The sequence below is a fragment of the Motacilla alba genome, chromosome 26, assembly GCF_015832195.1.
Source record: "Motacilla alba alba isolate MOTALB_02 chromosome 26, Motacilla_alba_V1.0_pri, whole genome shotgun sequence".
NCBI classification, from domain to species: Eukaryota; Metazoa; Chordata; class Aves; order Passeriformes; family Motacillidae; genus Motacilla; species Motacilla alba.
The window spans coordinates 1,951,640-1,967,158 of record NC_052041.1 but is presented as its reverse complement, the minus strand read 5'-3'; the positions used below and the strand labels follow the sequence as shown (position 1 = coordinate 1,967,158).

General features: G+C 56.4%; 1 protein-coding gene across 4 annotated transcripts; it reads left to right on the top strand.

The window, feature by feature from the left end:
* Positions 1-1,500: 1,500 nt before the first annotated feature.
* KCNA10 (potassium voltage-gated channel subfamily A member 10) lies at positions 1,501-15,085 on the top strand. 4 transcript variants are annotated; one of them, XM_038162780.1, is made up of 2 exons: positions 1,501-1,577; positions 13,271-15,085. In XM_038162780.1, exon 2 carries the CDS (start codon positions 13,345-13,347, stop codon positions 14,893-14,895), a length of 1,551 nt encoding a protein of 516 aa, XP_038018708.1. In that variant the 5' UTR covers positions 1,501-1,577; positions 13,271-13,344; the 3' UTR covers positions 14,896-15,085. The 4 variants fall into 4 exon arrangements, with proteins under 4 accessions (XP_038018708.1, XP_038018705.1, XP_038018707.1 ...); XM_038162777.1 differs by lacking the exon at positions 1,501-1,577 and adding an exon at positions 4,516-4,651; XM_038162779.1 differs by lacking the exon at positions 1,501-1,577 and adding an exon at positions 4,643-4,698.
* Positions 15,086-15,519: the final 434 nt, after the last annotated feature.

Below are 15,519 nucleotides of genomic sequence, written 5' to 3'. Positions count from 1 at the left end.
AGCAGCCAAAATCTCACAGAAACACAGAATCACAGAATTTCTAGGTTGGAAGAGACCTTTAAGATCATCGAGTCCAACCCATGTTCTAACACCTCAACCAGATCATGGCACCCAGTGCCACATCCAGGCTTTTTTTAAACACATCCAGGGATGGTGACTCCACCACCTCCCTGGGCAGATGATTCCAGTGTTTGCCCACTCTTTCTGTGAAAAACTTCCTCCTTAATCCCAGCCTGGATCTCCCTTGGCGCAGCTCGAGACTGCGTCCTCTTGTTCCGTCAAACAATTTCCTACAGCTCATTCTTGGAGCTCAGGGAATGAGCTGGATCTTGGCTAAAGGGAAGGGAACTTTCTGCATCCTTGGGGTTTTTGCCACCTCTTCCCCAGCTCTGCTTGGGGCTCAGAGCTGGATGCTGGGCCCCTTTTCCTTTTCCCCGCAGTGTGGGGTGCTCAGTGCTCAATGTAGGGCCCCTTTTCTGTTCCCCACGGTGTGGGGGGCTTGGAGCTCAATGCGGGGTCCCCTTTTCTGTTCCCCATGGTGTGGGGGGCTTGGAGCTCAATGCAGGGTCCCCTTTTCTGTTCCCCACGGTGTGGGGGGCTTGGAGCTCAATGCGGGGTCCCCTTTTCTGTTCCCCACGGTGTGGGGGGCTTGGAGCTCAATGCGGGGTCCCCTTTTCTGTTCCCCATGGTGTGGGGGGCTTGGAGCTCAATGCGGGGTCCCCTTTTCTGTTCCCCATGGTGTGGGGGGCTTGGAGCTCAATGCGGGGTCCCCTTTTCTGTTCCCCACGGTGTGGGGGGCTTGGAGCTCAATGCGGGGTCCCCTTTTCTGTTCCCCACAGTGTGGGGGGCTCAGCGTCTCCTGGAAATCCCCGGAAAAGCTCCCAGGGCCTCGTTGAGACGCAGACAGGTCTCAAGCCAACCAGACCCCAAAGTTTTGGCCTCATGGCCCTAAAGCATTGCACAGGGAAGAGGTCAAGGCCAGATCCCAAAGCCACGCAGCCCCCATTGAGGCCTTGGCATGCCTTGATGGGACCCACACCCGGGCAGGTAAGAGCTCCTGGACACTTGGGTGTCATTTGGTCCTAAAATGTAAATGTTGATCTTAAAACAGGTGTTGCTGCCAGGGGGGAATCCCTCAATGCCAGGGGCCTCCCTCCCTCCATGGGAGTCCTGCCCGTGGCGCACCAATGGGATAAATCTGCTCCCAGGTTCTGCAGGGATCCCTGGGGGGACTCAGCCCGGGAGTTGGGCTCTGGGAGGTGCCAGCCCTCCCTTGGGGGTGGCAGCTGGAGGGTTTGGGGTGCTTTGGGGCTGAGTTCCCCCGTGTGTGAAGCTGCTCCCCAGCCCCGCTTGCAGCACCGTGTTTCTTCCCGAGTTTCCTTTAAATCCAAGGGCAGCGAGGCAAGGTAGGGTTTCACTGGGGTGTAGGATTTCCGAATCTGAGTCTTTCCTGAGACAAACTCTAATCCTTACCTGTGTGTCAGAGACGTGCAGGGACCTGCCATGTCCAGAACCCCCGGGATCCTCCTCTCGCCTGAGGAAGGGCTGTGAGCTGGGCTGCCTGACCAGGGCTGCAGGTGAGTGACTGGTTTTTATTGTGTTTTCTGTGCTTGTAGACACCACTGATGATATAATGGAAATGCAGCCGAGCCCAACACCCAGCTGGGAAAGTTCCCACCTATATTAAGCCACTTATTTTACTTTATTGTCAGTGAGATGTGGAAGAATCACCTGGTTGAAAAGGTTTCCATTTTATCTGCAGCTAAATTGGTGCTGGCTTCGTGGTTTTAGACCAACTTGTGCTGATACAGGAGTTTTGGCTGCTCTTGGGTCGGTGCCCGACCCCAGACAGAGACACTCTGTGCTTTGAGCATTTGCAGCCTCTCTTTCTCTTCCAAGACTTAAATAAAGTGGTTACTTTTGGCCGTGATCTTTTTAATGGCTCTGAATGCTTTGCAAGGCTTCCATTAGAAAATCCTCAGCTGCTGCAATCTGCTTTATGGGAAAGTGTGCAAGCAACGGGGAGGACATCGAACATTCAGAGGAAATGTGGGCTGCCTTCAGCCTGCTCCAATTAAACTGTGAGGACCTGGAGTGAAATGATTCATCAGGATTTCTGACAGGCTGAAAGCCAGGGCTGCCAAGGAGTCACTTCAATCCCAAAACAGTGTTGGGAGCATCCGTTGCGTGGGGGTGAATTAAACTGGGAGGGGATGGGGGGCAGGAAAGATGATGCCAGGTTCAGGCTGCAATAATAATAATAATAATAATAATAATAATAATAATAATAATAGTTAATGGGGTGTCTCTTTTTAGTTTGGCTTGGGAATAAGAGGGACATTTTAGGTGACCTCAAAGAGGGAATGTGGGAATCCCCAGTGCACAGTGCTCGCTCCAGTGACACACAGCTAGGTCTGGGAATATTGGGTCAAAACTGCTGCTGGTTCCATGGATTTGGTGCAGTTTGTACTTAGTGGAGAGGAATAATATGATTTTCCGAGAGTCTGGTTTAGGATGTCCTCCCTGGGTCCTGGGGGTTGGAGCCAGTCCTGGTGCTAGCTCAGTGCTCCCTGCTTGCTCCAGCAACGCTTCCATCCCCAAATAACTGCAAAAGTCCATGGAAAACCAGTCACTGGGGTCAGGGATGGGTGGCAGAGCTCAGAGGGATCAGAGGCTTTCCTTAGGTAGTGTTGGGTGGAGGTCCAGCCCAGCACCACCCCGGGATTGCTTGGTAAGAACTGATTTGTGTCTGATGTGTGATGAGTTTCACAGCCTCAGCAGGAGGCAGTCTCTAGAGACGGCAGAAATTCAAACCAAACAAAGCCACAACCAAATTTTTAACAGGGGAAAAAATTTATTGTCTAGGTGATTCCCAGAGAGATGGGATTGGGGTTCCTGGGCTGAGCTGCTCCACCCCAAAATGGCCTAAAACTGCAGCTTTGATGGGCAAGGCTGTGTCTGTGCCCTGTGACTGCTCTCCCATTGCATCCCAAGGTGGATGCAGCTCCTGGGATGCAGCTGGGAAGCTGCCTTTGGCCTGGCTGTGAGTGGGGACCAGGCCAGCCCGTCCCCGTGGATCCCCAGCTGCACCTGTTTGCAAAGGTCATGGGAAGGAGATTGGGAAATCGCTCCGAGGCAAACTCAGCTCCAGCTTCCTGAGAGGAGCCTGGGGCTGCCGGGGGAAGAGGGACCCACGGGGAGGCTCCTTGCTTTTATTTTGAGATCTGTTTTCCACAGCTGGGGGGATTTTCCAAACCTGATTTTCCGGTATTCCTTTTATTTCCTTGGGTTTTCTCTGGAGCAGCGTCTTTGGGAGACCCAACTTGGCACACCCCCTGCCTCTGCAAGGGCTTAGTGCAGGCTGATCTCAATATTCTCCTATCCCAGTTCAGCAGCACAGCATGGAAACCTGCCCCAATTACACAGGCTGGAATAAAGCTTGAGGGAAAACTCTGCATCCCAAGATGCTGGCAGGAGGATTCAGGATGCAGATGACTTTTGGAGGTCAGTCAGGAAATGCCCTGGCTGGTGCTCCCCCGTTCCTGTGTGCCCAGTCCCTCTCCGGGGTGATGTTTTTGCCTTTGCTTGGGAAGTTTTGGGGCAGGGAAGGAAGGCAGAGCTCCCTGACAGGGCTGGGGGAGCACACGGAAATGGAAATTGTTGTGGTTTCATTAAATCCTGCTGGAAAAACAGGCAGAGGTTTGAAACAGCAGCTGGGCTGCCTCACATGGGGTGGTGGGTGATGCTCACAGTCCCAATGGATCATTGGGATAATGGGAGGGTTGTGGCCACATCCAGAGCTCGGCCCAGCACCTGCTGAGAGCTGCTTCAGGCTCAGAGCACGGCACAGCCAGGACCCAGAGCTGTCCACCGAGATGTGACACCCCCACAGGGTCTCATGACAAACAACTCCCCCTGGCCATAGAAAAACAGGATGGGAAAAGCCCCAGGGAGGCAGCTCCAGCTCCTGGAGCTTCAGCAGGTTGGGAGCTCAGCGCGGGCAATCACAGCTCCAGGAACAGAGGATTTTCCTGTGTACCAGGGAAGAGCCAGCCTTGGGTGAGGAAGTGACAGAGGGCCAGAGGGGCCCTGGGTGCCTGCACCTGCCTGGTGCTCGGTGTGTGCCCCCGCTGGGAGCACTGCAGGCTCCTGCTTTTCCAGCTTTTCTCTCCATGGGTGCAAAGAACCAGGTTCCTGCGAGCCCTGTCCTGGCTGCCCGTGCAGAGCATCCCAGTGAGCAGCCGTGCTCGGAGGGGACAGAAAGGGTCACCTCTGGGCGCCACCTCCTCTTCCTCTGCTCCACGCTGCTCCTTCCTCGCCCTCCCTGGGAAAGCAAAGGCCTCAGTCACTTCTGGAGACATGAAAGAGGTGCGCTGGAGCCCTGGCTGCCGCTGCCGCTGCCGGGCAGGACCAGCGAGGGAGCAAAAACCCATTTCAGGCACAAGGAGAATGAGGGCAAGGAGTCCCACCGGGCTCACGTGGGTACCGGCATCGCCTTTCCGCAGGAGAGGCTGGAGCATCCCAGCGCTGCCCGCCAGAGGCGGAGGGGCAGCTCCGCCGGGCAGCCCCGGCCGGCGCAGCCCAGGCAGGCGGCGATGGGAGCACGGGCAGCCCGCACGCCGGAGGAGGATGAGGACGATGCCAAAACCCGGTTTGTTGCTCCCCTCTTGGGCTCAGCCGCCGTCGTGGCCGGGGGAAGTTTGGGGGCAGAAGAGAGGAGAGTTTGGGGGAGTGGGGTGCTGGTTTTCTTTTTTTGGTGGGTATTTTTTGGATGACGTGACTGGGGGGAAGTTTGGTTTGTCCTTGGAGAAGCAGGGAGGGTGAAGTGTTCCTGAGCACGGGGTGAGTGCTGTGAGGAACCCTGGGTTTACCAGGAGTCAGAGGCTCTCACTGGCATCCTCTCAATCACTTGAAGTCCTGATTACTTGTCGTGGGTCCGAATTCCCATGTCCTCTCCCGGGGGTACCGGGGGGGTTGCTGGGCTGGGCTGGGGGCTGCCCTGGCCTCTGCAGTGGCTCTGGCTCAGCGCATGAAGCCACAAGCCTGGAGTGACACCGGGACCCCAAAGCTGCCACCTTTCAGGCTGCTTTCAGTGCTGCTGTTGCAGAAACCGGGATCAATGCAGGATCTGTCTGACCCCATTAGCGGCTTCCTATTGCTTTCCATTTATACCTTCTCTCCATTTTTGGCTCCGGCCGCCGACCTCCTCCAAGGTTTGCTGCCAGTGCAGATTTCGAGGGGGGACAAAGTCCTTTGCTCGCCCCTAGGAGCAGAGCGAGGTTACAGCGCCGAGCTCTGGACGCTGCCTCGGGGGCGGGGGAGCAGGAGGGGGGCGGCTGTGCCTCTACCCCAGCACTTTGGGACACGCTGGGAAAGTTCCCCATCGATTTGGGATCGTGTTCTTTATCGTGTTACAGGGCGGTAAGCAGCAGCGGGGCAGCGCGGGGCTGGCTGCCGGTCCCGGCCCCAGGCAGGCGCCCGGGCGGAGCCGGGATGCTCCGGGGGGAAGAGGTCACTCCGCGCACCTCCCTTTTCACACCTCTGCCGCTTCAGGCTGATCAAAGCGCTTTCCCAGCGCTTTGTGTCCGTGTGTCCGTCCATCAGCCGCTTCCCGGAGCGCGTCCGACACTTGGCAGCAGCAACTGCTCCGCGAGTCCCAGGGGGACAGAACCCCGGCCCCAAAGAGCGCACTCAGCACCCCCAAAGAGCCACCGCAGCACCTCACAGCCAAAAATCCATTTCAGTCTTTTCCTGAATCAGGCTAAAGCCCGGCTCGGAGTGCAGGGAAGATGAGCAGGGCTCAGCTGCAGCCAAGCCTGGCCCGGTCCCAGGCTGTCCCTGTCCCTGTCCCTGTCCCTGTCCCTGTGCCTCGGCTGAGCAGCCGGCACCACCGCAGGGCTGATTTCATCCCATCTGGCTTTTCCTGCTCCCTGCGCTGGGCTGGGGCAGCTCTCACGGCACACCCGGAGCGGGACCCCGCCGGCTCCCTCCGAGCAGGAACTCGCCCTCGCTGGTTATTAAATTACATCCTGACCCGGTTAATCCATAGCTGATTAATTTTGGACTCCATGGCTGGGTATAAGAAAGGGTTCATCTGTCTCGTGGTGTGTACTGCATGTACCGAGCTCTCTGATAATCAGATTTTTTTTAATATAAAAATATACGGGTGGAGAAATCAGAAGGAGGTATGAAAAGTGGGGAGGGGTGCAGGGGTCTGGCTGGACACATCTCTGCCTGCCATGGGGTCAGCAGGGACGGACACTCCATCCCAGCCCTGGGAATCCAGCTGGGGATCTTCCTCATGTGCATCGTGTCCTGGAGAGCTCCTGCCTGGCTTCACAGACATCCACAGCCCTGGGGAAACTGAGGCACGGAGATGGAAGCAGCCCGCAGGAGTTGGTGGCTGCTTGCTCAGGCTCATAATTTGTGTCCTGGTGCAATTTAATGGAACCCCAGCGTGGTTTGGGTTGGAAAGGACCTTAAAGCTCATCCCGTGCCACCCCTGCCATGGCAGGGACACCTTCCACTGTCCCAGGCTGCTCCCAACCCTGTGCAGCCTGGCCTTGGACACTGCCAGGGATCCAGGGGCAGCCCCAGCTGCTCTGGGCACCTGTGCCAGGGCCTGCCCACCCTCACAGGGAAGGATTTGTCCCAATTACCTCATCTGAACCTGCTCTCTTTCAGTTTAAAGACAATTTGCGTGTTTAAATGTTGAGGTTCACCCTGTACCCCCCCTCCCCTTTCCACAGACAAACTTTAACCTCTGCTTTTAGAAGCAAAGAGGTTTCAGGTCTGGCTGCTCCTAGGCCCTGAGCTCTCCTGGGGCTGCAGAAACCCTGGGATTGCTCTGAGCCACACCACCATTCCAGTGGATTTTGGCCTCTTTTCCATTTCTCCACTATTCCCACTCAAAAGCAGAGGCAGCTTTTGCCAGACCCCCTCTCCCCCTGGAAGATCTGAATTATTCTTTCCTGTATTTTCGTCATTCATAAACTACCACCATCTCCCCTCCTGCCTATTTCCTCACAGCTGCACACATTTGCTTGGAATTTAAAGAGTTCCATTTGCAAACTCCTCTCCTGAGGAGGAGGATGAGCCACGAGTGTTCACAGCAAACCCAGCAGCTCCTTGTTTTCCTTCCAGAGATGATTCCTGCCCAGCTCCACCCGTGCCAGCTGCCCAGGGCACCTCACTGAGCCTCCAAGGACACCCCCTGCTGCAATCAGAGCTCGAATATTAATTACCCCAGCCCTAATCGAGGGCGTTCAAGGGTCTGGGGTGTGGTTTTACACCCTGCACCCCCCAAACCCCAGCCCTCCTGATGCTGGGGGACTGCTGCTAATTGAGGGGCCCTTCAATTAGGAGGAATGAGAAATAGGAAAAATTCCCTTGGTGGAGGCGCCGCGGAGCCACCTGAGCTCCATCCCAGAGCCGCGGGGCTGGAATTATCGAACCCCAGGTAATTAGTGCAGCAAAGAGAGGACAATTAGCGGAGGCTCATTACTGCCCGGGGCTGCTCCGTGGCCCGAAGCCGGTGCCGGGCGCAGGGCAGAGCCGGGCTCTGCGGGATTTCACCGCAGCCTCTGCGGGCACCGCTCTGCTTGGGAACTCGGGCAAAGCAAGGGAAATGTCACTGCCTGGTCCCACCGCAGGACAGGACCTGCAGGACCCCTCCAGCCTCCTCCCAGCCCGCTCCGGCCCATCCCGGGTCAGATCAAGGGGGAAGGGGCGGGATCAGCTGCTCAGTCTCCTGCGCTGTTTCCCACAGGGAAAGTTAAGCTCCCTGTCCAAACAACAATTCAGGGACCTGCTGCCAAAAATTCCTCCTCTGCCAGCTAATCCCTCTCTGGTTTGGGACAGGCTCGAGCGGGCTTTGTCTCCCCTCTGGTGTCAGAGCCGTGCGTGCAGAGCTGCTGAGCACTGATCCCATGCAGGGCTGGATTCTGCTCCAGCCCGGATGCCGGACACCCTCAGGCGCCAAATTTGTCTGTGGGATAAATCCCGGCAGAGCCGGCGGTTCCAGGAGCGGGGGATTAGAGGGAACGAAGTGCCGGAGGAGTGCCTGGGGCAGCCCGGCTGGAGGGGGGTTGAAATCCTTCGGGCCAAGCGGGTGTTTGGAGTCACCTTGGCGGAATACAAAGGCAGAACTTTCCCGGGGGTGTCCGGGGTGCAGCCCAGCTCCCCGGAGAGGAGGGAGTTGTGTAACTGTCCCGTTTCTTGCCGGCAGTGATGTTATTCCGGGCATCTCCCCCCGTGCCCGTCTCCCCTGGACCTCAGCGCTGCTTTCACTCCGGGGATATCCCCGTTATCGGTGGGGTTTGCCAAAGCTCCCCAGCCCCAGCACAACCCAGATCTGCTCCTCAGGACGCTTTTTATGCTCTGAATTCCCCTCAGCCACAGCTGCTCTTTGCCAGGGTGCAGGAAGTGACTCTGGCTAGTTCCAAGTAGATTTTTCAGAAAAAAACCCAAACACCAAAAAAGCTCAGATTTTGCCTACAGCCCCCATCAACCTGTGGCCAAAGCCCTTCCAAAGCCGGGTTTGGAGGTGAGATGGACACAAGCTGAATTGAGGGGCCAGGAACATAAATTTAATATTTTTTGTTAATAGATTTCCTCACAGGGATGAGGGTAAATTTGAGGACTATAGCTCGTAGGGGTAGAGAAATGGTGTATAAAATGATAAAGCCTCCCTGAAGGACCTGATTAGAGGTCTGGATAATCTCCTGTCCCCTTTCCATCAGAGAAGGCTGGAGATGTCTGTGAGACGCTCCAAGCCGGCCTCTCCTCCGGGACAGGGAGGTTTAATGTGCTCATTAACGTCATGAGAGGAGAAATAGCTCAGAGGACAGAAAAGGATGCTGGAGGGGGGGAAATCGAGGTGAGCGGGTCCCTCAAGAGCAAAGGAACGTCACCGAGGAGGAATTCAGGAATTCAGGCTGAAGCCACCGGGTAGAAATGTGCCACCCCCTCCTCTGCCTTCCCCCACCGCCTGGGAGGGCGAGGAGGGGACGGGGGAGGAAGAGGAGGGTGGGAAGATAACCTGGGTGAAGGTAGAGGCAGGATCCAGCCCTGGGTGAGGCCAACAGGGACGAAGTCACCGTGGAGCACCCAAGGCGAGATGGCCGTGAGCAGTAGCGGGCTCCGGAATGGAAAGAAAGAAAAGATAGGGAAAGAAAACAAAAATCCCGGTTATTTTAACGGCTCATGCCAACCTGCCCGGCCCTGTCCAGCCAGGATGCTTATTTATTTATTAATTAATTCCTGGAGGTGACAAGCCCGCTGGCGCTGGGGTCGGAGCCAGCATCCAGCTGCACCCAGGCGTGAGGAAGGGCCACGTCCCTCCTCTCCCTCGTCCCCCACCGATGCCCTTTGCCGGGCTGTGCCAGCTGTACCCGCCGCTGCAACTGGTCCCAGCCACCCCGGGGCGGGGACGGAGATGTCCCACGTGGTGGTGGCACTGTGGCCGTCCCCGCCTGGAAAGGCGCCCGCTGTCCCCACGAGCACAGGCGAGAGGTAGGTGGGCAGCGGGGGATGCTCCAACCCTTGGGCTTTCCCCTCCCCTCCTCTTTTTAAAGCCATTATTTTATGGTGATACCAAAGAGAGCCTTTTGGCCCGCTGTGAATCCCTCTCCCGGTGGCAGCGGTGCGCGGGTCCCTGTCCCCCCCTGTCCGGCTCCCTCCCGGGGACCAGCTCAGACCTCGCCACGTCACGGACAAGACTTGTCCGCGCTGGACCATCGGGAGCATTATTGGGGATTAAAGGTGGCATCCGCCAGAAGGGCACGTCCTCCCCCGTCTCGCCGCCGCCGGGTGGGGGCAGGAGGTGGGTGCCCGGGCCCCCCTCCCCGGGCGAGGGGGCGTGGGGAGAGGTGTCCCCAGAGCGCCACCAGCGCCTTTCCATGGAGCCCCGGCTGGTTTCAGGGCTCCCAGGGGGATGGCGGCTGCGGGATCCCACGGCCGCGCCTGCCACAGCCCGGCCCCGGCTTAGGCGCGGGGCTGCCGATCCCCGGGGAGCCAAAGGGAGAGGAGCCTTTCCCATGACACGGTCTGCGTTAGCCCAGAGGCGCCTTTCCAGGGTACGGCTGGACTTTGTTCTCACCTCCGCTTTCCCCACACATCCCTGTCCGTGTTTCACGACTCTCTCCCCAGATGCAGAGAGCCTTGGCCCCTCCATGCCCCGGCCAGGTGAGTCCTCGCGGGCGCGGGACAGCGGGAGAATCTCCTCCTTTCTCATCCCATGCAGGCATGATGATGGGGAGGGGAGGCACAGGAGCGGGGAGAACGGGCTCAACACCTCCAATAACCTGGAAAAAACCTTTGGAATGGACATCGTTCGTACAGGGTGGTCAAAGGAGGGGGAGCAGGAGGGGATTGCAGGCGGGAGGGTTTCGCCGGATGCAGAGAGCCTGGTGGAAACCACAGCCCCGACTCACCGGGATGTGATGGGTAAAACACCAACTCTCCCTCCAAATGACCTTTCTCTTTCACCGTCGCTCTCCCTCGCGTGGTTTTTTTGTTATTATTATGATTTTCCACAGGCAGGGATTTCCGCTGAAGGATATTAGTTAATCAGATTCTGAGAAGCAGATGTTGGGTGATTTAGGAGGAAAAAATGAGGCAACTTTCTAGTTCAAGCCTCGGCTGGAGCCCGGAGCGCGGAGCAAAGCTTAGGGAGGATGTTTTGTGGCTTTGGGATGCACTGTTAATTTTGGTCTTAATTCAAAACTACACAGATAAGGTGGTTGGGGTCAGGTGGGCCACCTCCCTCCAGCGATGGCACAGACAGACATCAGCTCTGGGGATTTAAGGTAAGGAAAGGAACCTCAGAGCCCTGCATCCCATGGGAAACTGTTCCAAGGACTTGAAATGGAACTAAAGCGCTCTAGGAATTTCATGGCCAGCTTTAGCTGCTCAGCTTTGTTCCACTGCCAAGAGAAGTCCCTGTACCTGTGGATTCCTCTGGGTCCTCCCCCTGGCTGGAGGTGGGGTGGGCCAGGTCAGCTCACCCTGCCACTGAACACTCAACTCTGATTCAAACTTTATTTTATTCTGGTTTAAAAATCAGCTTGGGATTTATCTTAAGAAAAAGCAAGTAGGTAAGAAGGGAATTATGTGTGCTGCTTTTCTTCTTTCCTTCAACACTTACGTTTCCCTTGAAAGTGCTTTATCTGGGCCAGGTTGGTTGCAGTATCCCTTTGTAGGCCTCCTGATGCTCCTGAAACCAGGGTCATCCTCAGCTCTGGGTTGCTGCTCTAATGCCACAAGTCATCCTGCCAGCACCAGCTTCTCACAAAGCCACCAAATAGCTCAGCCTGGGATGACTCCAGCCCCATGGAGAGCAGATGCACCTTGGGCATGTCCAAGCTGGGCATGGCTGGGGCTGGAGGCCTCAGGTTTGGAGTCCTTGAGGCTCCCCAGCTTTGCCTGAGGTCACTTTGAGGACACAACCACACTGCCGCTGCTGCTGCTCCAGGCATCAGGTCTGTCCCTTGCCCCAGCCACTCCTCTCTCCATGTCCCCAAGAGGGAAACTGGGCACAAAGCCAGCCTGAAGCAGCTCCTTAGGGCTGGATTTCTAAGAACAGCCAAGCTTTGCGAGTTTAGTTCAAGCAGAGACACCTGGTCTGTAAAGGCTTATGATAAATTGTAGGATTTGTCCCCAAATCCAGAATCTCTTCTACTGAGGAGAGAGCGAGGTGGACCCGTGGAGGCTGGCTCCTGGATGAGCGAGGTGGACCCGTGGAGGCTGGCTCCTGGATGATTCTGCTGCTGGGGCTGTAAAGCTGAGAGGAGGAAAGGGAGGATTTGTAGCAAGTCAGGCTCTTCATGCCCCTTCCTGCAACAGACTGGGGGGATTTTGGCTTGTCCTACCCCAGCTGTGTGTCAGCAAGGATGAATCCTCAGCTTCTGGGGAGGCAAAACCTTCAGCACCCCAAATCACTGCAGTGGAACAGGGAGCTCGAGGCAGGGGGAGCAGCTCGGGCCCCATGGGGGATGGGTCCCTGGCCAGCCCTGGGAAGCAAACCCAGCACTGGGGACCTTCCTCATCACAGGACCAGCCCCAGCACCACCGCTGCTGCTGCTCCGTGGCCTAAATTGTGTTGCTATTCCTGGCAGCTGAGGGCATTTGGGTTTTTTGTGTCCCTCTCGCTGGAGCCGGCTGGGTAAGAAAGCCAGAGTGCCCTTGGTGAGCATGCGGTCACGCAGAGCAGCTCCACGTGTCCTCCTGTGGCGTCTCATGTCTGGGAAATACATTTGGAGGGGAAATAAATCAGGGCGCTGAATTTACTTGGGAAGTTCATCCTGGGGAAAATCTCCACAGAACTGCTCCCTGTTAACACCTAATTTCTCTCTGTGCTTCTCCCTGAGGCAGGAGAGGTAATTTCCCAGCTCCATAACTTGGCCTGGTCCCTGGGCTCCTCTTTGACTTTGCTGAGCTCAGAATGATGTCGGTGTTTGCCCAGGAATATTTGAGGACGTGGGGACTGTTCCTGAGTGCCTCTCAGAGTTGGGCTGGGAAATAACCCACCCCATGGCCTGAAAGGTGCTCTCCAAGGGATCTGAAATCTTAGTCCTGAGCCTCGTCCTGAGCTTCTTCCTGGGGCTGGGAATATCAGGCCTGCTGTGGAGGAGGACTAGGAGAGCTCTGGAGGGTGTCACCCCATCCTCTGCCTGCCCCGAGGCCAGGGGTCCTGTTCCCACCCCTCTTCCCAGACCAAAGGGGCTCTCCAAGGCTGGTGGACACTTCTCTTCCTGGCTTGCTTCCTCCTGGGCTGCATTCCCCAAATTCCAGTGTGGTTCCTGCTTTTGGGAATTGTTTCCAAACCCATCTGCAACATGCCCAGGACCTCCTGGGGTTTGACCCAATGCCTCTCCCACCTGCATCAAGGGCTGCTCTTAGCGTGGGACAGCCGTGTCCAAAACCTCCAAATCCTGCCCTGAGCTTTGGATCCGCACCTGGAAACGGATGAAACGACCCCTTGCCCTGGGATCGCTGGGGAAAGGCTGGGTGGGACAACTGGATTCACCCCCATCCTCTGCTGCTTCCTGACCTTTCATCCTTGGGATCTGTAGGTGGTTTGGGGAGGTTTAACAACGGCAAAGCCGTGCCAAAAGGGCGTGCAGGATCCAAAGATTGTGACTTGCTGGAAGTCATTTTGCTACTCAACGGCATTAATGCTTCCATTAAAAAACGGAACAGGATGGTGTGGCCTCAGGTTTGTTTTACCCCGCACGTGCACAGTTCAGCTCTGTGTCCCTGTCCCTTGCAGATCCTCCTAGCGTGGGAAAGGCGCGGGCAGCTGGCGTCGGCCGCGGGGATTTCTGCTGCTGAGCTGATTAGCGTATGATGGACGTGGCCAGTTGGAAGGAGATGGAGGTGGCACTAGTCAGTTTTGACAACGCTGATCAGATCGTGGAGGATCCCTGCTACTCCAACGACCTCAGCCCCGCCGGGCAGTCGCGGAAGGGCCACCCCAGCTGCGCCAACCTCCTGTCCAACCTGCGGATCCTCATCAACAGCGAGAACGCCAACAATGAGACCATCTTCTCCAGGTTCTCCGCCGAGTTCAGCGACCACCTGGTGGGGGAGAGGGTGGGCATGGATGAGGGCGACCAACGAGTCATCATCAACATCGCTGGGCTGAGGTTTGAGACGCGGCTCAAGACCCTCGACCAGTTCCCCGAGACCTTGCTTGGGGACCCGGAAAAGAGGATGCGTTACTTCGACTCCATGAGGAATGAATATTTCTTTGACAGGAACAGGCCCAGTTTTGATGGGATCCTGTACTATTACCAGTCTGGGGGGAAAATACGGCGCCCAGCCAACGTCCCCATTGATGTCTTTGCTGATGAAATCACCTTCTATGAGCTGGGTGATGAAGCCATGGACCAGTTCCGGGAGGATGAAGGGTTCATCAAGGATCCTGAGACCCTCTTACCAACCAATGACTTTCACAGGCAGTTCTGGCTGCTCTTCGAGTACCCTGAAAGCTCCAGTGCAGCCAGAGGTGTAGCTTTGGTCTCCGTCCTGGTCATTGTCATCTCCATCATCATCTTCTGCATGGAGACCCTGCCGGAGTTCCGGGAGGAGAGGGAGTTTAGGTCCACCCAGGAGCTTTCTAAGAACGTGACAGACACCTTGCTGTCCCACAGCACCTTCACGGACCCTTTCTTCGTCATAGAGACCGCCTGCATCGTCTGGTTCTCCTTTGAGCTCTTTGTCCGGTTCATCGTGTGCCCCAGCAAGACCGAGTTCTTCAGGAACATCATGAACATCATCGACATCGTGTCCATCATCCCCTACTTCGTGACGCTCACCACCGAGCTGATCCAGCAGAGCGAACTCAACGGGCAGCAGAACATGTCCTTGGCCATTCTGCGGATCATCCGCCTCGTCAGGGTCTTCCGCATCTTCAAGCTCTCCCGGCACTCCAAGGGGCTGCAGATCCTGGGGCAGACCCTCAAGGCCAGCATGAGGGAGCTGGGCTTGCTCATCTTCTTCCTCTTCATCGGCGTCATCCTCTTCTCCAGCGCCGTCTACTTCGCGGAAGTCGACGAGCCGCAGTCCCATTTCTCCAGCATTCCCGACGGCTTCTGGTGGGCCGTGGTCACCATGACCACCGTGGGCTACGGGGACATGTGTCCCACCACGCTGGGCGGGAAGATCGTGGGGACTCTGTGCGCCATCGCGGGGGTGCTGACCATCGCCCTCCCCGTGCCCGTCATCGTCTCCAACTTCAACTATTTCTACCACCGGGAGACGGAGAACGAGGAGAAGCAGATGCTGCCGGGGGAGGTGGAGCGGCTGCTGGCCAGCGTGGCCACGGGCAACGGCAGCATGGAGTCGCTCAATAAGACCAATGGGGGTTACCCTCGAGACAAGGCCAAAAAATGATGGTTGAGGCCCTGAGGGACTGGGCGCAGTCAGGTGGGATTGGCTGGGAAACGCATCCAACATCTGCATGCTCTGATTACTTTTTTTTTTTTTAAATAATGTGCTGCTGCTTTTTTTTTTTTTTTCTAGACATTTTTCAATCTCTGATTTCCTGTGGCTGTTCAAATAAATACCATCTTTCTTATCTCTCTGCCCTGCCCATCGGTCTGGTGTTTTTTATTTGATGCTCATCTGCTTGACATTTGTCTTCTCTGTCCCCGTCGTCAGAGTGGAATTCCTCACATACAGAGATTTCCCCATTTACTGGAGAGGAAAAAGGGCAAAATGACATGAAATGCTTGGCTCAGTGACACCCAGCTGTCCAGGGATGAAGGTGGGTGCAGCTCCCTGCTTCGTTTATAAAAATAGTTTTGAATATTTTAAACAGTTCCTCCCCACCCACCACTTCAGATCTGGGGGTCGGACAAATTCCCAGACCTGTGACAGCTCTGACTGAAAAATAAGCTGGCAAAAAGAAAAGAGAAGGGGTATTTTTAGCTGGATGAGTTCCCTGGTCTGCCTGACTCATTAATTATGATGGCACAGCGGGGTGGGCAGTCACGGATGGACCCAGGGCAGCAGGGG

Bases quoted from the DNA above. Each gene is read 5' to 3' on its own strand.
- KCNA10 (XM_038162780.1), top strand. From the start codon at position 13,345: ATGATGGACGTGGCCAGTTGGAAGGAGATGGAGGTGGCACTAGTCAGT.